We start from the raw sequence: 20588 nt of genomic DNA, 5'->3' as shown, positions 1-20588 counted from the left end.
CATCCATCCATTATCTCCCGCTTATCCGAAGTCGGGTCGCGGAGGCAGCAGCTTCAGCAGGGAAGCCCAGACTTCCCTCTCCCCAGCAACATCCTCCAGCTCTTCCGGAAGGATCCCAAGGCGTTCCCAGGCAAGCCGGGAGACATAGTCTCTCCAGCGTGTTCTGGGTCGTCCTCGGGGTCTCCTGCCGGTGGGACATGCCCGGAACACCTCACCAGGGAGGCGTCCAGGAGGCATCCTAATCAGATGCCCGAGCCACCTCAACTGGCTCCTCTCGACGCGGAGGAGCAGCGGCTCGACTCTGAGTCCCTCCCGGATGGCCGAACTTCTCACCCTATCTCTAAGGGAGAGCCCGGACACCCTGCGAAGGAAACCCATTTCGGCCGCTTGTATCCGAGATCTTGTTCTTTCGGTCATGACCCACAGCTCATGACCATAGGTGAGAGTAGGAACGTAGATCGACCGGTAAATTGAGAGCTTCGCCTTTCGGCGAAGCTCCTTCTTCACCACGACAGACCGATACAGGGTCCGCATCACAGCAGACGCTGCACCGATCCGCCTGTCGATCTCCCGTTCCATCTTACCCTCACTCGTGAACAAGACCCCAAGATACTTGAACTCCTCCACTTGGGGCAGAATCTCATCCCCGACCTGGAGAGGGCACGCCACCCTTTTCCGACTGAGGACCATGGTCTCAGATTTGGAGGTGCTGATCTTCATTCCGACCGTTTCACACTCGGCTGCGAACCGCTCCAGCGAGAGTTGGAGATCGCGGCTTGAAGAAGCCAACAGTACTACATCATCTGCAAAAAGCAGAGATGCAATACTGAGGCCACCAAACCGGACCCCCTCGACACCTCGGCTGCGCCTAGAAATTCTGTCCATAAAGGTTATGAACAGAATCGGTGACAAAGGGCAGCCTTGGCGGAGTCCAACCCCCACAGGAAACGAATCCGACTTACTGCCGGCAATTCGGACCAAACTCTGGCATCGGTGGTACAGGGACCGGACAGCCCTTATCAGGGGGCTCAGTACCCCGTACTCCCGAAGCACCCCCCACAGAACTCCCCGAGGGACACGGTCGAACGCCTTCTCCAAGTCCACAAAACACATGTAGACCGGTTGGGCAAACTCCCATGCACCCTCGAGGACCCTGCTGAGGGTGTAGAGCTGGTCCACTGTTCCACGGCCAGGACGAAAACCACATTGCTCCTCCTGAATCCGGGATTCGACCTTCCGACGGACCCTCCTCTCCAGCACCCCTGAATAGACCTTGCCGGGGAGGCTGAGGAGTGTGATCCCTCTGTAATTGGAGCACACCCTCCGGTCCCCCTTCTTAAAAAGGGGGACCACCACCCCGGTCTGCCAATCCAGAGGCACTGTCCCCGATGTCCACGCGATGTTGAAGAGACGTGTCAACCATGACAGCCCCTCAACATCCAGAGCCTTTATGAACTCCGGGCGGATCTCATCCACCCCCGGGGCTTTGCCACCGAGGAGCTTTTTGACTACCTCGGTGACTTCAACCCCAGAGATAGGAGAGCCCACCTCAGAGTCTCCAGGCTCTGCTTCCTCAGTGGAAGGCGTGTCGGTGGAATTGAGGAGGTCTTCGAAGTACTCTCCCCACCGACCCACAACGTCCCGAGTTGAGGTCAGCAGCACCCCATCTCCACTATAAACAGTGTTAATGGTGCACTGCTTCCCCCTCCTGAGACGCCGGATGGTGGACCAGAATTTCCTCGAAGCCGTCCGGAAGTCATTTTCCATGGCCTCCCCGAACTCCTCCCACACCCGGGTTTTTGCCTCAGCAACCGCCACAGCCCCATTCCGTTTGGCCAGCCGGTACCCGTCAGCTGCCTCCGGGGTCCCGCAGGCCAAAAAGGCCCGATAGGACTCCTTCTTCAGCTGGACAGCATCCCTTACCGCTGGTGTCCACCAGCGGGTTCGGGGATTGCCGCCACGACAGGCACCGACCACCTTGCGGCCGCAGCTCCGATCGGCCGCCTCAACAATGGAGGCACGAAACATGGTCCACTCGGACTCGATGTCCCCCTGCCGGAGGTGGGAGTTGAAACTCCTTCTGACAGGGGATTCTGCCAGACGTTCCCAGCAAACCCTCACAATACGTTTGGGTCTGCCAGGTCGGACCGGCATCTTCCCCCACCATCGGAGCCAACTCACCACCAGATGGTGATCAGTTGACAGCTCCGCCCCTCTCTTCACCCGAGTGTCCAAAACATGCGGCCGCAAGTCCGATGATACGACTACAAAGTCGATCATCGAACTGCGGCCTAGGGTATCCTGGTGCCAAGTGCACATATGGACACCCTTATGCTTGAACATGGTGTTCGTTATGGACAATCCGTGATGAGCACAGAAGTCCAGTAACCGAACACCGCTCGGGTTCAGATCGGGGGGGCCGTTCCTCCCAATCACACCTCTCCAGGTCTCACTGTCATTGCCCACATGAGCATTGAAGTCCCCCAGCAGAACGATGGAGTCCCCAGGTGGAGCGCCCTCCAGCACACCCTCCAAGGACTCCAAAAAGGGTGGGTACTCTGCGCTGCCGTTTGGTGCATAAGCACAAACAACAGTCAGGACCCGTCCCCCCACCCTCAGGCGGAGGGAAGCTACCCTCTCGTCCACCGGGGTAAACCCCAATGTACAGGCGCCAAGCCGGGGGGCAATAAGTATGCCCACACCTGCTCGGCGCCTCTCACCCTGGGCAACTCCAGAGTGGAAGAGTGTCCAACCCCTCTCGAGAGGACTGGGACCAGAACCCAAGCTGTGCGTGGAGGTGAGCCCGACTATATCTAATCGGAACCTCTCAGCCTCACACACCAGCTCAGGCTCCTTCCCTGCCAGAGAGGTGACATTCCATGTCCCAAGAGCTAGTTTTTGCTGCCGGGGATCGGACCGCCAAGGTCCCCGTCTTCCGCCGCCGCCCAGCTCACACGGCACCCGACCCCTTTGGCCCCTCCCACCAGTGGTGAGCCCATGGGAAGGGGGACCCACGTATCCTTTTCGGGCTGAGCCCGGCCGGGCCCCATGGGTGCAGGCCCGGCCACCAGGCGCTCGCCGTCGAGCCCCACCTCCAGGCCTGGCTCCAGAAGGGGGCCCCGGTGACCCGCGTCCGGGCGAGGGAAAACGTGGTCCGTTAATTTTTCTCATCATAAGGGGTCATTTTGAGCCGTGCTTAGTCTGGTCCCTCACCTAGGACCTGTTTGCCATGGGTGACCCTACCAGGGGCATAAAGCCCCAGACAACGTAGCTCCTAGGATCATTGGGGCGCACAAACCCCTCCACCACGATAAGGTGACGGCTCACGGGGGGATGAACCAAGTAGTCCAGTAACCGGCTGGTTCCCTGCTACTGGAACCAAGTAGGGAACTGATAAATCAAGGCTCGAAATAAGTGGTTTCTCACATTGTAGTTTGCGAGGCAAAATTAGTATTTTGCACATCACCAGAACACATTGAATAGCAAGACTGAGAATCAATCAGCGAAACGGTTCCACAAAGCTTCACTGGGATGGCTGCATGCACGTCGCTCACATTATCTACCTCGGGAAGTTTGAGGCCGAGGCAAGCTCGTTGCTAGAGTCACATTGCGCAGTCACTCCTAAGTCAGTAATCATATCCTCCGTGGTAGCCAATGCCGCAGTACATTTCTGACAAGAATCGTTCTCACGAAGGGATGAGGCGGAAGGACGGAGAAGCCTTGCTACTTACTAAGCTAACCTATAAGAATGACATAACTAAACCATTTCACACCAGTATTAAGTGCTTGGCTGATCGAGTACACTTGACACAACCCAGCTAGCAAAATTCATCCGGCTTATACGTGGGACACATGCTTGTTTCTTCTGGCCCAGTATACGGCTGGTTCCACGGGCCAAGTTTGGCGTATATACATTTTGACTTAAGGTTGCATTGATGGGCCAGACATGGCCCAGCGTGTTTATAACAATAGAAAAAGGATCCGGTCCACATACTGTCTTATTATACGTATAATTATTTGGCCCACCTCTGGCCCAGACACTACATACCGGTATCAAATGAAAAATCTCCTGCTGGCCCAGCTCCGGCCCATATGCTATACACTGATCTCAATTATAAATTTGTGTTGCTGGCCCATGCACCGCATGAAAGGCTGCGGTGTTGTCATGGAGATCTTGAGTCCCATCCGTGTCTTCTTTCATTAGTATTTCTAAAATGCTGAAACATGACACTCCAGGTTTCTGTTAAAAATGTAGATACAATCACCTTATTGGTGCAGTCTGACTTTGATTCAGTTGTTGGATGGAGAGAAAAAAAGTGTGATAAGATGGCTAGTGACCCCTGCTTTGAATGTTAATTAAATACCCTAGGTATCACGTTTCAGCATTTCAGAAAAACCAATGGAAAATGCAAAAATACGTATGGGAAATAGAAGTTAGTGCAACACAAGACCTGATATGTGTCAATGTGCATAGGTGTTTGTGTTAAAATTAAAAGCCTACATGAACACACTATGCTCAATTAACTTTCAATCACCAAGGTGATTAATTTATTACTCAAAACAGCAACAACAATTAGAGTTAAACAAATAACCCATTAGAAACATACAAAATTCCAGACTTTAACCCCTACTTTAAACTGTCTCAGCTATCTTGAATCGCCACTTTCTTCCCCCTTCTCTGTCTGCTGCCATCTGCAACCATCTCTTCATGTAGCTCTCAATTTCATGTTGGGGGGGCTGTGTTGTGAGAGGGTTCTTTCTGACAGCAGCTGATATGGACAAACAGTAAAAAAAAAAAAAAAAAAAACATTTAGTACAAGACAAATACAATGTGCCAAATTTACAACCCTAATTCCATTGAAGTTGGGATGTCATGTAGAATGTAAATAAAGACAGAATGCAATAATTTGTAAATCCTATTCAAGCTATATTCATTTGAATACACTACAAAGACAAGATATTTCATGTTCAAACTGATGAATGTTATTGTTGTTTTGCAAATATTCTGTTATATGAATTTGATGTCTGCAACACGTTCCGAAAAAGCTAGGATGGGGCAACAAAAGATTGGGAGGGTTGAGGAATGCTAAAAAAAAAAAAAAAAAAAAAAATACCTGTTTGGAAATGTTGGTGTCATCATTGGATCTAAAAGCAGCATCACCGAAAGGCTTAGTTGTTCACAAGCAAAGAAAGAGTGAGGATTTTCACTGTGAACAACTGCTTGAACAAACAGGACAATATATAAAGAACAATGTTTCACAACATACAATTTCAAAGAATTGAATGATTTAATTATTTACAGTGCTACAAAGCTTCAGAGAATCTGGAGATTTTTCTGAACATAAGCAGGAAGACCAAAAACCGACATTGAATGCCCATGAAGTTTGAGCCCTCACATGGCACTCCATTAAAAACTGGCATCAGAAAACAATTGTCAGTTAAAACAGTTTGTCGCTACATCTACAGATGCAAGTTCAAACTCTGCCATGCATAGCTACAACTTGTGTCTGTTGATGTAGGGACAAAAAAACTAACATTCATCAGTTTGAACAGGAAATTGCTTGTCTTTGTAGTATATTGAATTGAATATAGTTTGGAAAGAATTAGCAAATGATTGCTTTCTGTTTTATTTACATTTTACACTAACAACTTCAATGGAATTGTATACGACACAACAGAAATTTGAAAAGTAATGATAATCTGCATATTTACCGATTAGGACATCCTGTAATTGGAGGGAAGCCATTGATGTTTTTCCATTTACTCCTCTCCAATTAGTCTCCGTTGCCAGGCTGTTTGAGATCGTTTATTTCATTTGACGCCAAACTGTGTCTTTGACATCACATCCCCCAATAAGAGTCAGGTGGTTTATCTTAAAGGAACAAAGTTTTTTTTGAGTGTCTGATGACAGATCATTAGGTTGAGAGAGGGCCCTGCAACATGTATTAATTAATATCTGTTTAGGTCAATGTGGCCACAGGGCTGAAAATTTGAGAATTACACATCACATGTTTGTGTATATTAAGTGTACATGTGCATGTAAAGCATTTGTTATTAAGTATGATTAATTTGGGTGTGAGTGTGTAGGTTTATGCACGTGTGTGTGGATGTGACATGGTACTTTTGAATGTTGTATCTAAAGAATCACCACATACATTTTCATGTACATCATCTGCTCGGCCATCCGAGTATGCTGACTCAGATGAGGCTCAGCTGCAGAATGATGTTCCTCATGCACAGTCTCATTTTCACCCTGAAAGGAAGCTATCAAGAAGCTGACTTTTTTTTTTTTTTTTCTACAACCCGCTTTCTCACAGTCCTTCTATCCATGGTCAAAAGTCCTACACAAACTTTTAAAAGAAGCTATACCTCTCATATGATGTGGTGCAGGTTGAGGGACAAATCAGCCTATGAAAAAACATGGGCAAATTTTAAAAACGAACAAAATGTACCGGGAAACATTTGTATGGGAAACATTTATGACATGCTATTGAAAAAAAAAATGCATTACATATTGACTTCATGTAATGCAGTCGATGAAACCTTCCATATGCCGCCTTTGGATTTTCTTTTAAAAAGTGGCGGCTGTGCGTCAGAGCCTGCGCGTTGTTCAACTGTTGTGACCCGACAACGGCATCTTGTGTATTGCACACTCAGAAAACCCTGTGGGACAAAAGTAACATTGTGGTAATGGGCCATGGACTGTATAAAAATCATTGGCCCGGGGTCTGGCGCATACACAGTTCATCCGTCCGTCTGTCAGCCGACACTTGTGGAAGACAGCCGGAATTGGCCCATAACTGACTGCTATCTGTGAAGTCTGGCTGGTTCCACGTTAAAGCGGAGAACATAAAAACTTTGAACTTCAAAATAGCAGGCTAATTAACAAGTGAGTGTCATGTAAGTAATAAGTGTAATAAATCGGAATGTCTACAGCATTTCTAGGAAACTACAGTGTCCCATCCTTGGTGAGCTGGTTTTCAATTATGTTGTCCTTGGAAGCTCCCTTGTGTCCACCATATTGGTGACCCTTGATCTATATTATGATAGCCAGGAGGTAGCTGAAAATAGCTCATTAACGTGTTGTAGCTTATGCAAAGGATTTACAACAAAAAACATGCAGTATGACATGGTCAACCAATTACATGTATGTAAACTTGCATGCACTTGGGTCGAGAAGTGTTTGTAGCATGACAGGTTGTATGATTTGACGAAAGGAATTTGAAATAAAACAGACAAGGTGTGAATGGAGTGGACTTTTTTTTTTTTTTATTTCACAAAAATGTAACATTCACTATTTAGAAATTAGAGCCGTTTTTCAGGGATTCTATAGTATTTGTAAATATATTTGGATAAAATTTTAAATAAATTTGGATTTTAATCAAATGTGTTGATTAAAGTGTATATGATGCATTAAAAACATTTACTGTAGTAATTTTGTTTGTTGTCCAATGTCCACAGTCTTTATGCGTTTACTAGTTTCCTCCCTGAACTGATGTCAAGTGCATTAAAATGTGCAAGCTATGTGACAGAAGGCAAGCAAAGGAGGTTTGCTTGCCGTTACTGATGTTGGTAAATAACTTTTTCTTGTACTAATTCCTGTTATCAGCGCTAGTAAATACTGAAGCATTTTCTTGCATGATTCTCTTTTCCGTCAAAAATATGAAAATTAATCTCTTACAGGGGTTGTTACAGTCGTTGATAGATTATCATTAAGTAAGAAGAAACAAATGAATAAAGTACAAACTGATAGTAAATAAGTCCACCTCAAAGCTGCATTTGATGCGTCTTAGTTGTGACCGTAATAAGGAGGTGCTGGGATTTGGTTCACCATCATCACAGGAGGAGGCTGCGAGATGACAGTCTGGTTGACCACGTTAATGACAGTTGGAGGTGTGCTTCGGTATTTAAGCTCGCGGTGCATCTGACACCAGCTACACCACACGCAAAAACAGGAAGCAAGGATGTCCTTGCAGAGAGAACCCTGGGATGGGAGAAAAGTACAGTGTGCATTCAAAGTGGGAATCAATCTGCACTTTTCACAAATGGCTTCCAGTTCCACCTTACCTTAATGCCAAATTTGCTTCGCATGCTTGCTCTCAGAGACAAGGCTGCGGGGGGCACAAACAGAGGGATATCACAAATGACGCACACGGCAGGGCTGAAGATGTCACACAATGGGAGACATCGGTTCTCGCCATATCTCCCTGCCACTGTGCATGCCATGCAAGGGCAGCACCAGAAACCGTAGCAGCCTGAGCAAAAACAAAAATTGAAGATATCAGTGTGAAACCTGTCTTGAGATTTGGGGGTCTGATCCTGTTTGCGTTAACGTTTCTTACAAGTACTGCCACTTTCAAAGCAGTCCAAGAGGTCAGTATTCCATTCTGTGAGTGCTGGTTGGGAGGCCATCTCTCTTTGGGCAACTTGAGCACAACACCTTATAGCCTTATAGAGCCTTATAGGAAAAAGAACAAGAGTGCAGAGTGAACACATTTGATTTATAAACACTTCACAGATAGAACTCCCAAAGTGAGACACAATTTTACAATTTATACAAGGAAAAACAAATCTATTTAAAATACATACTGGAATGTAGGGCTGCTCGATTAAGCGATTTTGAACCGTAACCAAATTTTCTGGATAAAACTATGTTAAAAACGTTCAAATCGGCACGTTCGATTTTGTTATTTTTGGTGTATCTATCATTTCCGCTTCCTCCCACGAGCGCGAAACAACGACAACTGTCTATAGCTACCGGCGATTCTGCTATTTGCTCAGGCAAGTGAGCGTTTAGTTAATAAATAGGGCAAAAATAGGTCCGGAGTGTAGTGTGTGCCCCCACATGTACAATACAACCCGTGATGAAGTAACTCAACGTCTGAAAGGCATCCCTTTTTTTTTCTCCTCTACAACGGACCTCTGGTCATGACTATGCATCTGTACTTAAGCTTGACAGTGCATTGTATTATTGAGTGACAGTTATGCACTAATCATTGATTTTATGTTTAAGTAAAACCAGGGAGAAAGGTGAAAGGCTAGTCACTAGCTGGTTGGCAAAATGACTTGCTGACAGACTGTTTGGTTCAGACTTGACTGTCTACCTTCTCTCATGTTGATGATTTCGTTTCAGATGGTATATGCACTTTCTTCTTTCATTATTGGTTTGATTAAGAACAGATCTGAAATCTATTGTGTAAGTAAAATGCTGTTAATCCCAATGGATTTTTTTGTGTGTATTAAGTTAAATTGACTGGCATTTTGAGTTCAAAGAAAGACAAATTAAGTTTGAATAAAAGATATTCAGAATACTTCATTTTTCATTATTTTTTATTTTACAAAGAAATCGTAATCGTAAAATCGGGTTTGATGGAAAATAATCGGGATTTTCTTATTAGGCAAAATCAAACAGCCCTACTGGAATGCCAGACTGAAACATGTCTTTAAATGTTTTTTTTTATAATGTCTTTTCTGTGTCCACTGAAGAGGCAGCTCTTGTCTTAAAAGAAAGTGTGTTCCACAATTTAAGTGTGAATTTAAGCGTTAAATAGAGTGTCAGTGTTTATTCTCCCTTGAAAACGTAAAACATTTTTATAAACTTGATGGTTAATACACTTTGTAGAATGCGGGCTCCTTAAAGAGAAGTCAACCCAAACGTCTTTTTTTTTTTTTTTTTTTTTCAAGAATATGTGCAGGCGTACTAGTTGAAACAAGGCAATATGATTAATATGAAATATGAGTTAAGCGGCCAAATCCAACTGTTTTTAGCCATCTCCGGAGGCGGCCATTTTGTCACTTCTGTCGACTGAAAATGACACACAGTTAATTGCTCAGGGTTCAGGTAACGGCCAATCACAACTCACCTTTTTTCTGAAGCTGTGCCATGATTGGTTGTTATCTGAGCTCTGAGCAACTGTGATGTCATTTTCAGTCGACAGAAGTGACAAAATGACCGCCCCCTGAGATGGCTAAAAACAGGTGGATTTTGTTTCCTAAACCCTCGACTAAATGGTTTAGCACATTTTGAGTCACTATTTTAATAGGAGAGGTGTCTAACTTCACTCAAACTTATTTAGCCATGTCTGCCACTTGGTAACTGATAGAATAATTGTTCGTAGGTTATATTATTTACTATAATATATAATTTATTTTCATTTTTAATTAGCTTGTGGGTTTAGCTTTAACTTTTTCCATATCTAGGCCCGACTTGCTTGGTGTGCTTCCACATATGTATGAGGCTCACACACACACACACACACACGTAGACAAAACAAGTTCAGACTGTTACAGCTGCTTTCGCTCCCCATTCCTTTAGAGCTGGAACACCTTTGTAATCAGGGCCTCCTGAGAAAACAAAAAGAGGAGCCGGGTAGAGGGTTTTAGGAACTGTAATAGTACACTTCCCTGCGCTCTCCTTGCAAGAAAAAAGACAATATTGTGCCGAATGTCTTCTCTCCTCATTGTGTGCGTTGTTTACTAATGCCTCACTTGGTGTGAACCTGACATTAAATTGGTCCTTCGAGCCGGATCCCTATATGCCTGAAGTTTTCAGCTGTAGAGTCAACCTCCAGGTAAAGTCCGTGGCCACGGCTCTAAGACCCTTTCTGGGACTGGTCTTTGGCTCCACTTCTGGGAACTGAAGGTTGACGGGAAGCCGGAGGAGTCAAGACATCTCTGGGTGAGTAGGAAACTCACGACTTTAAATAAGAACTAAACGAGGAAAAAAAAAAAACTGTGAAAAAGAAAAGGATGGCGAAGTCCTGTGTACACTTAAATTCTATGTGTGTTTGCGCAAATTGTTGGTGAAACCCTGTGTGAAGTGTGTAAGTGAACAGAGTGATTGGGAATTAAAATACCACTAGGTGTTTTATTCCATATAATGTAGTAGGATTATGAACAGCAGACTGGTGTGGATGCAGAAGCAAGAATTCCCCACCTGAAAAGGTTGAAGTCTCACTTTGTAATCATCTTGAAAGAGTTGAAGTCTCACTTCAACCTTTTACATTGATTAACAGGAAATTTGAATTGCTGTCCTGCTGATAAAAATCCAGTTTTTAGAACACCCTAGGTGTTAGCAAACTGAACCAAATTGTCTATACAATGGGGAAAATGGCTGGTAAATTTAAATCATAAAAAGCAATGTAAGGATTAGACGTTTGTTGAAAAAATGGATCCTGATAAGATCCAATATTTAGACACATCGATAGCTGAACACGTTTTTAATGGTTAAGGTAATTACACATAAAGTAGCCGTGTTACAGGAATCAATCCTATAGCAGAAGCGTTTAATGGGCAAAAAGTAAGAAACGAAGGTAATGTGACTTGAGCGGCGGCGCAGACATCAGGGAGGGGCACCTGGGCCCTCTGCTCCTCTCTTGTCTGACCCTGCGACAAGGCGGAACAATTCTTGTTCATTATTATAACATTTGGCTGAAGAAGATCACAAAGTAAGCAAAAATAAACTACGAATGTAGAAACAACAAGTCAAATATTTGGTACGCAATCTTAGTGCTGGAAAAATTGTTGTACTGTAGTGGGGAATAGAAAAAAGAATGATATTCTCCTGGCTCCAAAACCTCAAACAAAGGAGCGGATGATGTCATTTTTAGGTCTAACAAATCATTGCTGAATCTGGGTTCCAAATTATGCGGGAATCATTGGTAAGATAATGTATGGGGAAGACCTCAAATGACATCCCCTTTAAGGTAGACCGATGGAGCACGAACGTATTTTTTTTGTGAAATAAAACAAGTTTTAGTGTTAAGCACAGCATTATATCTTAGCGACCCCTTATTCAGTTGCTAGATTGTCAAGGTAATTTTTTTTTACCTCAGTTTTGGTGCAGCACCATAGAGACAAAATGAAACTAATGGTATATTTTTCTTTCGAATTGGACAGTGCATTGCCGCACTGTGTAAGAGCAGTTATTGCAGCATCCATTGCTGTACAAACAAGTGCAGCAATGGATGGGTGCCTCAGTTTCCAGTTGTTGTTTTTTTTTAAGTGCAACCATCATTTTGTTCCATCCCCTGATTTTGAGAGAGCCGCGTGCAGTCTCTGCATTGTTTTAACAAACGACCATGATCTTTTATCACTAGCGAGACATTTAACTTGTATGACCACGCTGTTATTGCGACAACATCTGACTAAAGAGATGCACGATGTTGAACCCAGCCACATTAACATTGTTACTACTTCTTGAGGATGGAGCAAGACATGATTGCCAGGAGTTGGCAGAAATAACTCCAGTTTTTGCGTTTGCCGCAATAACACATCTTTGCATGGTATTGGATGAGAAGAGACATGATAACATCAACGGCAAGCCAGCTATGCATGCAGAACTCTTATCGAAGCTTTTAGACGCAATACAACTGGCACACACACTCTAGCCGTCTGCAAGTGTGCAACGCACACATCAGGCACAGACAGTGTGTCCCATGGGAACGCATTTGCGGTTAAGACAACTGAAGACGCAGCTACAGGACAAACGCATGTGTTAACAGTAAAAGGCATACAAATTTACACAAGGGCATATTTACAATTAACCCTTTCAAGCACAGTGGTCACTACAGTGGACAGCTATTTAAAAATTGCTTTCGCCTATATTAATTAATCTAAAGAAAACTCTTTATAAATCATATCATCAAATCATAATTCAAGGGTTGAAGTGATTACTTAAAAATAGGTCCAACTTTAAAAAAATGACATCTATGTATGACCAAACAGCTGACTTATTTTGCAATACAATACAATACAATTGTATTTATATGGCGCATTTCATAACAGTTAGGGCTGTAACAAAGCACTTTACATACAATACAATAAAAAGGCCATAATAGAACAAGTGGAATCAATAAATTAACGTATAACACTATATACAATAGACACCGGAAAAGAGACGAAAATTGCTGGTGTGATCAAAAACCATAGAATAGACATGTGTCTTCAACTGGGTTTTAAAAATGGACAGAAAAGGGGGGTTGCCTAACATCCAATGGGAGGTCATTCCAAAGGGAAGGTCCAGCAGCCGAAAAAGAAATCCATTCATATGGTCTGCTGAATGATCCTGATAAGTCAACATTATACTACTTATGACTTTAATTCTTATTCCAAGAATTTCTGTTCGGCATGCTTGTAGGGCATGTTTGACATGTGCAAGACACAATGCACAGGGTAACTTGAGGCCACGTACCACATTACCGAAATATCCATTTCAAATTATTCATGATTTTCTTTGAATTGAAGCAAGAGGAGGAAAAAAATATATATATATATTGTTTGGTCATCGTAGATGCATTTTCAGAATGGATAGAGCTATTCCCTACCAAACATCCAGACACATTGACGGTGGCAAAAGCACTTTTTCAGGGATATAATCCCCAGATATGGTATTTCTAGAAGACATACAATGATAATGGTACCCATTTTGTTAAACAAATTGTGGTTAGAGATAGGAGTGATGGTTCACATTGATCTGAGAATTATGGTGCTTGCCCCCCTCAAATTGCTGGATTAGTGGGAATGATGAATGGGACAATAAAAGATAGACTAGAGTAGTGCGTTAAAGAAACAGGAAGCACTTTTGATAATAAAATAACATTATTTTATTAATTTTTTTTAATATGATAAATTATGCAAAGCTTTCTTTAGCTTGCCATCAGGTAGCATTGTGGCAGGAATAGGCCAGTCTTCCTCCTCTATGGAAGTAAGTCTGTGCCATCGCAGTTTGAATTCGAATTTCTAACGCTGAATTTTTTTACCATCAAAATTCCTAACACTGAATTTTTTTCAGCAGTGAAATTCACCATGTTAAAAATTTCGCCTGCAAAAATTCACCTGAAAAAAATTCCCCTGCTAAAAAAATTCAACTACCAAAAAAAAATCAACTGCAAAAAAATCGCCTGCAAAAAAGGAAGATGCAAAAAATTCAGTTACATAGTCCGCGTATTTAAGGAGGAGCAATTGATCCCCGTGTCAAGTCATCCAACGTCCAACCAATCAGGTTTAGGTCCGCTGGTCAAGTGATTCCCGACACGGAAGAAGAGGTTGTACAATATCTCCCAGCGCAAGTGGTGGTCCCGCGGTGAGTTCGTTTATTCTATTAGCGTTTTGTGTTCGTAAAATTGAGTAATAGTTATTACTTTACATGTTGCACATTAAGCCGACTTGATAAAACAATAGCTGCATTGAACTTTTTTCGAGGTGGCGTTCGTGAAAACTGCGTAACATAGCACACGGGGGAGGTTGGGGGTGGGGGACAAGCTCGCCCCATGAATGACTCTATGCCGTTACGTGGGGCCGCTCATGTCGGCAGCTCACCTGCTAGTGACATTGTCACCTCGACTTTCTGCAGTGGCCCGCATTCGACTTCGTTCTCTCTCAATGGCAGACATTTGAAACAAAAGTGTTTAGAATGAATGATTGTCCCATTCCGGAGCGACAGGGTGTATCCTAACGAGTTTGAGAGATTTTTATTATTGTTATTTCGGCATCGTCAAGGATGTCAACATAAAACAAGTAATAAAAAGGATGTTGACTAAGCCTGAATTGTGTTGCATGACTTATATCTACAGAGGAGGCGTACTTCAAGTGTCCTCATTTTTGTCAATCAGAATATGGTAACAGTCATTAAAGTTACACTTGGGTGAGCTTAACATTGGCACTTATATAATAGGTTTGCATGTAAAATTGACATTAGTACTAAAATGGCCACCTCAAAAGACTGTAGTGATTTAAGGGCTTTTTTTGTGATTAGTTTTACAACAATTTTCCCCGCCTCTTTTTGGGGCGTGGCTTATGTTATGTTTTCTGTCTCAGCTGCGCACCTCGCGGGAGGGAGCCAAGCGTGGTAATATTGCTCGCTTTGTCAGTTCTGTTGTCTAAAACGGCTACTGATCTCCACCAAAATGCAAATGCACATTACTACTCTTGTCCACTTCAACCTGTGAAAATATAAAAGTGTTCTGCACAATAGTTTGGATTTATTGACCTAAAACGTGATCTCATCATGATCACCTCCAAAAAATCAAAAATACTGTGGCGATTGCTCCTCCACTTTCACAAGCTGAAGCGGACAAGAGCATGAATGCGCACACAAACCCCGACTGGTTATATTTCGGACATTTAGCGACGCTAAACTCGTGTCAACCCTCAGGAGGGAGACGGCGGCTTGCAGCAGCAGCAGGCAGATTGGAGCTTTACGCCCCGCTCTTCCCTGCCCGGCTAAAGGTAGTATAATGGGACGGCTAATAGCAACAACTAGCTTCAGGTCGTTAAAACAAAAGGCACAATAACATTAGCTCCTTACTCTGCGTCCAGCCTGCGTCGACCTTCAAGTCGCGGGGTTGCCTCCAAAGCAGTCGCGTGCGTTGTCTGACAGAGAGCCGCCAGAGAGTGAGGTAAGCCCTCATCGAACAAGCGTCAATGTTCAGCGAACAAAATGTTCCAGCAAGGCTGACTCCACAACCGAGTGTGGCAGCATTGGAACGTACCTTTTCGGCTGTTTACGTTCCAAATCGGACGGCGGTGTTGTCGGTCGAGAAAATGGGGCCATTCCTCATCCAAATAAATATGCACGTCTACTCATTTCCACTTCAGTCTCTGTAAATATCCTGACTGGTTTTAAATGCTTCGCTCATCGTGATCAGCCAAGAAGCAGTGTTTTGTTTTTTTTTGTTTTTTTTAGCAAAGAAGCAGTGTGCGCTGGTTCCAGCCTATGTAGCTCTGCTCATTTCCACATTTCCTCATCCTCATATAAATCAGCCACGGAGAGGTTAATCCTTTTGATATGTTGAAGTGGGCATTAGTAGAGATGTCCACATAAATTTTGGTGCCAATTGATCGCCGTTTTTGGACGTTATAAGCAATGAAAGTACAATGATTTCCAATGGAGGGTTTGTAATCGGTTCCTCCAGTGACTCCGACCGAACATGGATAGAACGATAAGGGGCGCGGCCATTTTCCTCATTAAAAAGAGGCATTATTCATGGAGTCACTTATTTCTTAATTCCTCCCAAATTATTGATAAAATAGAAAATGACAACTCTGATCAAAAAATATATAAAATGAACGTGAAAACATGGCCATCCCGGCCCCACCGTCCCTTCAAAGGCCAGTACCGTAGCTGGTTTGTGGTACAGTTGTGACTTTTTTTGTGTTGATGATAGGGCAGTCATCGTATAATATTTTGTATACCGGTATTATTATCCTTTCACTAATGTTAAATTATGCAATGAAAATGTAGTAGGATTTGATAACTCTTTCAAGATGATTACAAAACAAATGAGGTTGTATTTTGTATTATTGTATTGTATTTTCTATAGGTCCTTTCCAGTTACCTTTAGATATTCTGATATTTTAGTTTCATATTTGTAGTAAATATTCCAGTTCATACCTGGTCACCTGCTATTACGGTTCGTTAACTTTTCAGTCTTGTTCTTTATCTGTATCTTCCTACATAACACTTCCGACAAGTGACATCATGGGTATCAATCGGTTATCTTTGATCAAAGAACGCAAAAAGCATGTAAGAATAAAACATAGTCTTTCTCATGCTATTTTTTTCAATGCAGGTGCTTCTTCAGCAACTTACATGACATTGTGAAGAAGACAGCGATGACGATTCCACTAAACCCAAGTGCTACCATATCGGGCTATCTGCGACAGTTCATAGCTAATGGCAGGTTCACTTCTCTTAAAAAGGAAGTCAACCAAACATTTTTTTTTCAAGGATATGTTCTATGCCGGCCCACTAGTTGACACAAGCCATTCTGATTAATATTGTGTTTGTGGAGAATGAGTTAAGCAGAAAAATCCACCCGTTTTTAGTCATCTCAGGGGGCGGCCATTTTGTCACTTATGTTGACATCACAGTGCTCAGGACTCAGATAACGACCAATCATGGCTCAGCTTCAGAAAACAGGTGAGCTGTGATTGGTGATTACCTGAGCCCTGAGCAACTGTGATGTCATTTTCAGTTGATGGAAGTGACAAAGTGGCCGCCCACTGAGATGGCTAAAAACGTGTGGATTAACTCTTATTCCACAAACTCGTGGGCCTGCATACAATATGTTCTTGAAAAAAAAGTTTGGGTTGACTTCCCCATTAAGGTGGTGGCTCATCTTCTATTCAATGTAATTACAAGGAATAAATATAAACATGACATATCGGCCTGTATTTTCAGTTGCCATACAGGAGTGTGAGTGGCAGCTGGGCCTGTAATTACACTTGTCAGGCAAGGTTGTTGTAGCTCAAATGTTTGTTTATAGTTTTTAAGCTTGTTGGGATTCATCTGACAGTATGGAGCCCACCTCAAAGACTCATTGTCTTAATTGTTGTATTGGAAGTATAACTTGAAAAAAGATGAAAAACATGGTGAAGTTGTTCAAAGGTGAACTGATTTTATTTTCATATAGTTACAGAATTTAAAGCTCTTTTTATTTTCACAAAACATCTGTGAAGCTCCATTTTCATTGAAAAATGTGGTCAGTTATATATGCTAAATTTGGTGCAAGTGACAATGTATTTCTTGTCAACAGTTTCTACACTCAAATAAACCATTAATGCGGAGACAAAAGTTTGGACTCAGCTGTAATTTTCACAGATTTCTGAACTTGTGGTTGAATTTTTTTTGCTGGCGAATATTTTGCAGGTGAATTATTTTCAGCTGAATTTTTGCAGGTGAAATTTTTTACATGTTGAATTTCAGTGCTGAAAAAAAATCGGTGTTCGGAATTTTGATGGTAAAAAAATTCAGTGTTAGAAATTCGATGGGAAAAATAATCAGTGTTAGAAATTCGAATTCAAACTCTGATGGCACAGATTTACTTCCATACTTGTCTACCAACTACAAAGTCGTATCATGAAAATCATCCAAGACATTTTGACGTTTTTTTCTGATAGTTTGAATGCTAGGAGTCTGTTTTCATGTGGTATTAGTGGTAGAGGCCTTACTAAACAGATATGCGTTACCTGATAACAGAAAAGAGTAAAATTCTCTTTCTAATATATATTTTTTTAAAACATGCTCAATCAAATGGTTGATTTGTCACTTTAAGGTGTGTCTTGAGCCTCAAAGCAAATTACGGTAAATAAAATTGACTATTTGCCATAAAAATCGAAACAATCGACCTTTCTACATCATCTACTGTAGAAATCTTAAATCTTCATTAGCACATCATGAATAATAATATATATGAGCCAAAACCATAAAACAACCTCAGCTGTCTGTTGACTTCTGATACAACTTCTTCACATCTTCACAAGTTTTGGCCTGGTTCAGAGCTTGCACAGCTCCTTGGTGTCAAGTGCATTACGCACAGCATGACCAAACCGCACTATTGGAGCTCATTCTACCCTCCTGAGTTGGCCGACCACCATTGAGTTCTCTACCATGGCAGAGGAAAGGCTTTACCCCCAGAACCCCATGACCAAAACCACAACCAGATGTTTGCTATGACAACGTGAGACACTGGCCTCTTCGCTGTGACAAGCGGGCACGATGCAACCTCTGTCCAAAGGTTGTGTCAAGGTGGAGATGCCAGAAATGCAGTGTTTTCCTGTGTTTTGGAATGTTTTGTAGCATATTAGCTAAGGTAAAGTATTTCTAATGCTCAAAAAGCATTTGTGCTGGTAACAGAATCACACAGATGAGGTGTGTTGAGGTGAAACATTTGGAAAGAGAATGTTTTGACATGTTTGGCCCTGTTTTACCATCCTCAGAGTTCTTTTTCAGAAGGTTAATAAAACTAGCAAGACTATTTCAGTCAGTCCATCAGAAATATGGATCTTGAGCCACTACAGTTGACTTGTGTTGAGATAAGATATCGAAGATATTTGAATGTTTACTATGTTTTGAACCATTTCTGCTTTTAGTTTTTGAATGGAAAAATCAATGTTTTGCACATCAGCATTCATTCACAAGTGTAATGAATGTTAGAATTTTGCTGTTGCACTCAAATACAGATTTGGTCAGGATGTAAAATTTACAAATGACGTATTTCCTTGTTTGATGCATTGTTTTCCTTTGTTGAAATTAAAGTGCTCAATATTTGGCCAATATTTTTTTGGTATTGATTTATTTCTAAATTTGTATTTTACATGACTTTATCTGCTATTTGTGGTATTTGTATGAAATTTCCTACTTCAACCGTTAAATGAAAACTCGGCTATTTGGTAGAGGTTAATATTTTAAAAACTAAAAGGCCTGTTGAAAAAAAAAATTGTGGTTATTACTCAGGCAATAAGAAATGCAAACCAAAAATGTTCTAGTGTTTTTTTTTTCTTGGTGGGGTGGTTAAGGGTTTAACTCATTCCACAAAAGGAATATCGCCTTTTTTCAAAAGGTGGGCCTGCATAGAACATATTCTTGAAAATAATATGTTTGGGTTGACTCCCTCTTTAATGAAAGCAATGTGAGCTGTATTACAGTCAGGATTTAAAATAAAATGCATTTATTATTCATTATGCTTTTTGGGTCATATTTCCAAACAAGGCAATATCTCAACTCAACTTTATTTATAGAGCACTTTAAAATAACCACAGCTGCATACAAAGTGCTGTACAGAAAGTAAAAACCAGACACATAAAAACAGACAGTTAAAACTATAAATTAAAAACATAAAAACAGTTAACACAATAAAACGAAACGAAACGAAAACAATGCCAAATTTCTGACAATGGCTGCTACTCAAGGTTAAAATGGAGCATGAAAAACATTAGCAAAATATCCACTATGTATTTTGATTATTATTATTTTTTTTTTTTTTTACAGCATCTCGCGTTCACGTAATTCAGGGGATGCAAAGTCTGAATGTGCAGTCTCACCTGTTGAAGGTTGATGTGGTCTTGGTACAGGTGCAGTGAATGATGTGAAACTAGGAGTGTCACTTGAGTCATGTAGGACTGATAGACTGAACAATGCTGCCAAACTTGAATGCATACAGGGAAACAAAAAAATAAATAAGTATTTAACTCAGTGACCTTTGAGTAAGCGGTGTCCAATCTTTTTTTTTCAACCTAAGATCTACTTCTCACCTAGCAAACCTCCTGTGATCCACCAGTTCAGTGTCAACATCGCAAACCCACACACCTTTTCCAGCCTGCAATACACTTTTTCTTGTCGTACAACAAACACACGTCACGCATACCGTGATGAGCAGTAGCTGTAACTGACCCTAATATGAACGAAACAGAAAAACAAACCTGTTATAATAGAGGTGGATCTCTGAGTTTGAAAAACAGAAATCACTGCCTACTTTTGAGACCTGAGAGTGGAAAGTGGAGTCAGCGATGCACTTTAGCAGTAGTGCTGAGCTACGTGGTGGCCATGGCAACCCCTCATTTAGGGGAAAATCTGGATACCTGTAACTTTCCTGCCATTTTTACATAGCTGCGGTATCCTTGGATGCCACACGCTGCCCCAATTATATTTACTAAATATTAAAAAAAATATATATCTGCAAATTTAGCTGAATGCAAACTCAAAAAGAATCTGTCTTTAGAGAAGAACAATTGATTCTTAACAGTCAATGTCAATCAAAGTCATTACTTTCACATCACAGAAAGCCAACAATATGGTTGAGAAGTCA

The 20588-nt window shown here is 42.1% G+C and overlaps 1 protein-coding gene across 12 annotated transcripts; it reads right to left on the bottom strand.

Annotated features, from left to right (window-relative positions):
* Window positions 1-4520: 4520 nt before the first annotated feature.
* On the bottom strand, window positions 4521-20176 carry LOC147138055 (cornifelin-like). 12 transcript variants are annotated; one of them, XM_086046779.1, is made up of 8 exons: window positions 20035-20172; window positions 19825-19928; window positions 10489-10710; window positions 10289-10344; window positions 8343-8458; window positions 8068-8255; window positions 5713-7984; window positions 4521-4769 (listed from the first exon to the last, which is right to left on the bottom strand). In XM_086046779.1, exons 5-7 carry the CDS (start codon window positions 8410-8412, stop codon window positions 7790-7792), a joined length of 453 nt encoding a protein of 150 aa, XP_085902905.1. In that variant the 5' UTR covers window positions 8413-8458; window positions 10289-10344; window positions 10489-10710; window positions 19825-19928; window positions 20035-20172; the 3' UTR covers window positions 4521-4769; window positions 5713-7789. The 12 variants fall into 12 exon arrangements, with proteins under 12 accessions (XP_085902905.1, XP_085902901.1, XP_085902900.1 ...); XM_086046775.1 differs by having other exon boundaries at window positions 10283-10710; XM_086046774.1 differs by having other exon boundaries at window positions 10289-10710.
* Window positions 20177-20588: the final 412 nt, after the last annotated feature.

The sequence above is a fragment of the Filicampus tigris genome, chromosome 12 (genome assembly GCF_054856515.1).
Source record: "Filicampus tigris isolate MCC_2025a chromosome 12, RoL_Ftig_1.0, whole genome shotgun sequence".
Taxonomy (NCBI): domain Eukaryota; kingdom Metazoa; phylum Chordata; class Actinopteri; order Syngnathiformes; family Syngnathidae; genus Filicampus; species Filicampus tigris.
This window is presented reverse-complemented; position numbering and strand designations above follow the sequence as displayed.

Excerpts from the sequence above, each read along its gene's own strand:
- LOC147138055 (XM_086046772.1), bottom strand. The coding sequence starts at position 8,496 with ATGTGTTCACTCTGCACTCTTGTTCTTTTTCCTATAAGGCTCTATAAG. Across the intron at positions 8,256-8,342 it reads CTTTGAAAGTGGCAGTACTT|GCTGCTACGGTTTCTGGTGC; the intron begins GTAAGAAACGTT and ends GTTTTTGCTCAG. Across the intron at positions 7,985-8,067 it reads GAAGCAAATTTGGCATTAAG|GGTTCTCTCTGCAAGGACAT; the intron begins GTAAGGTGGAAC and ends CTCCCATCCCAG.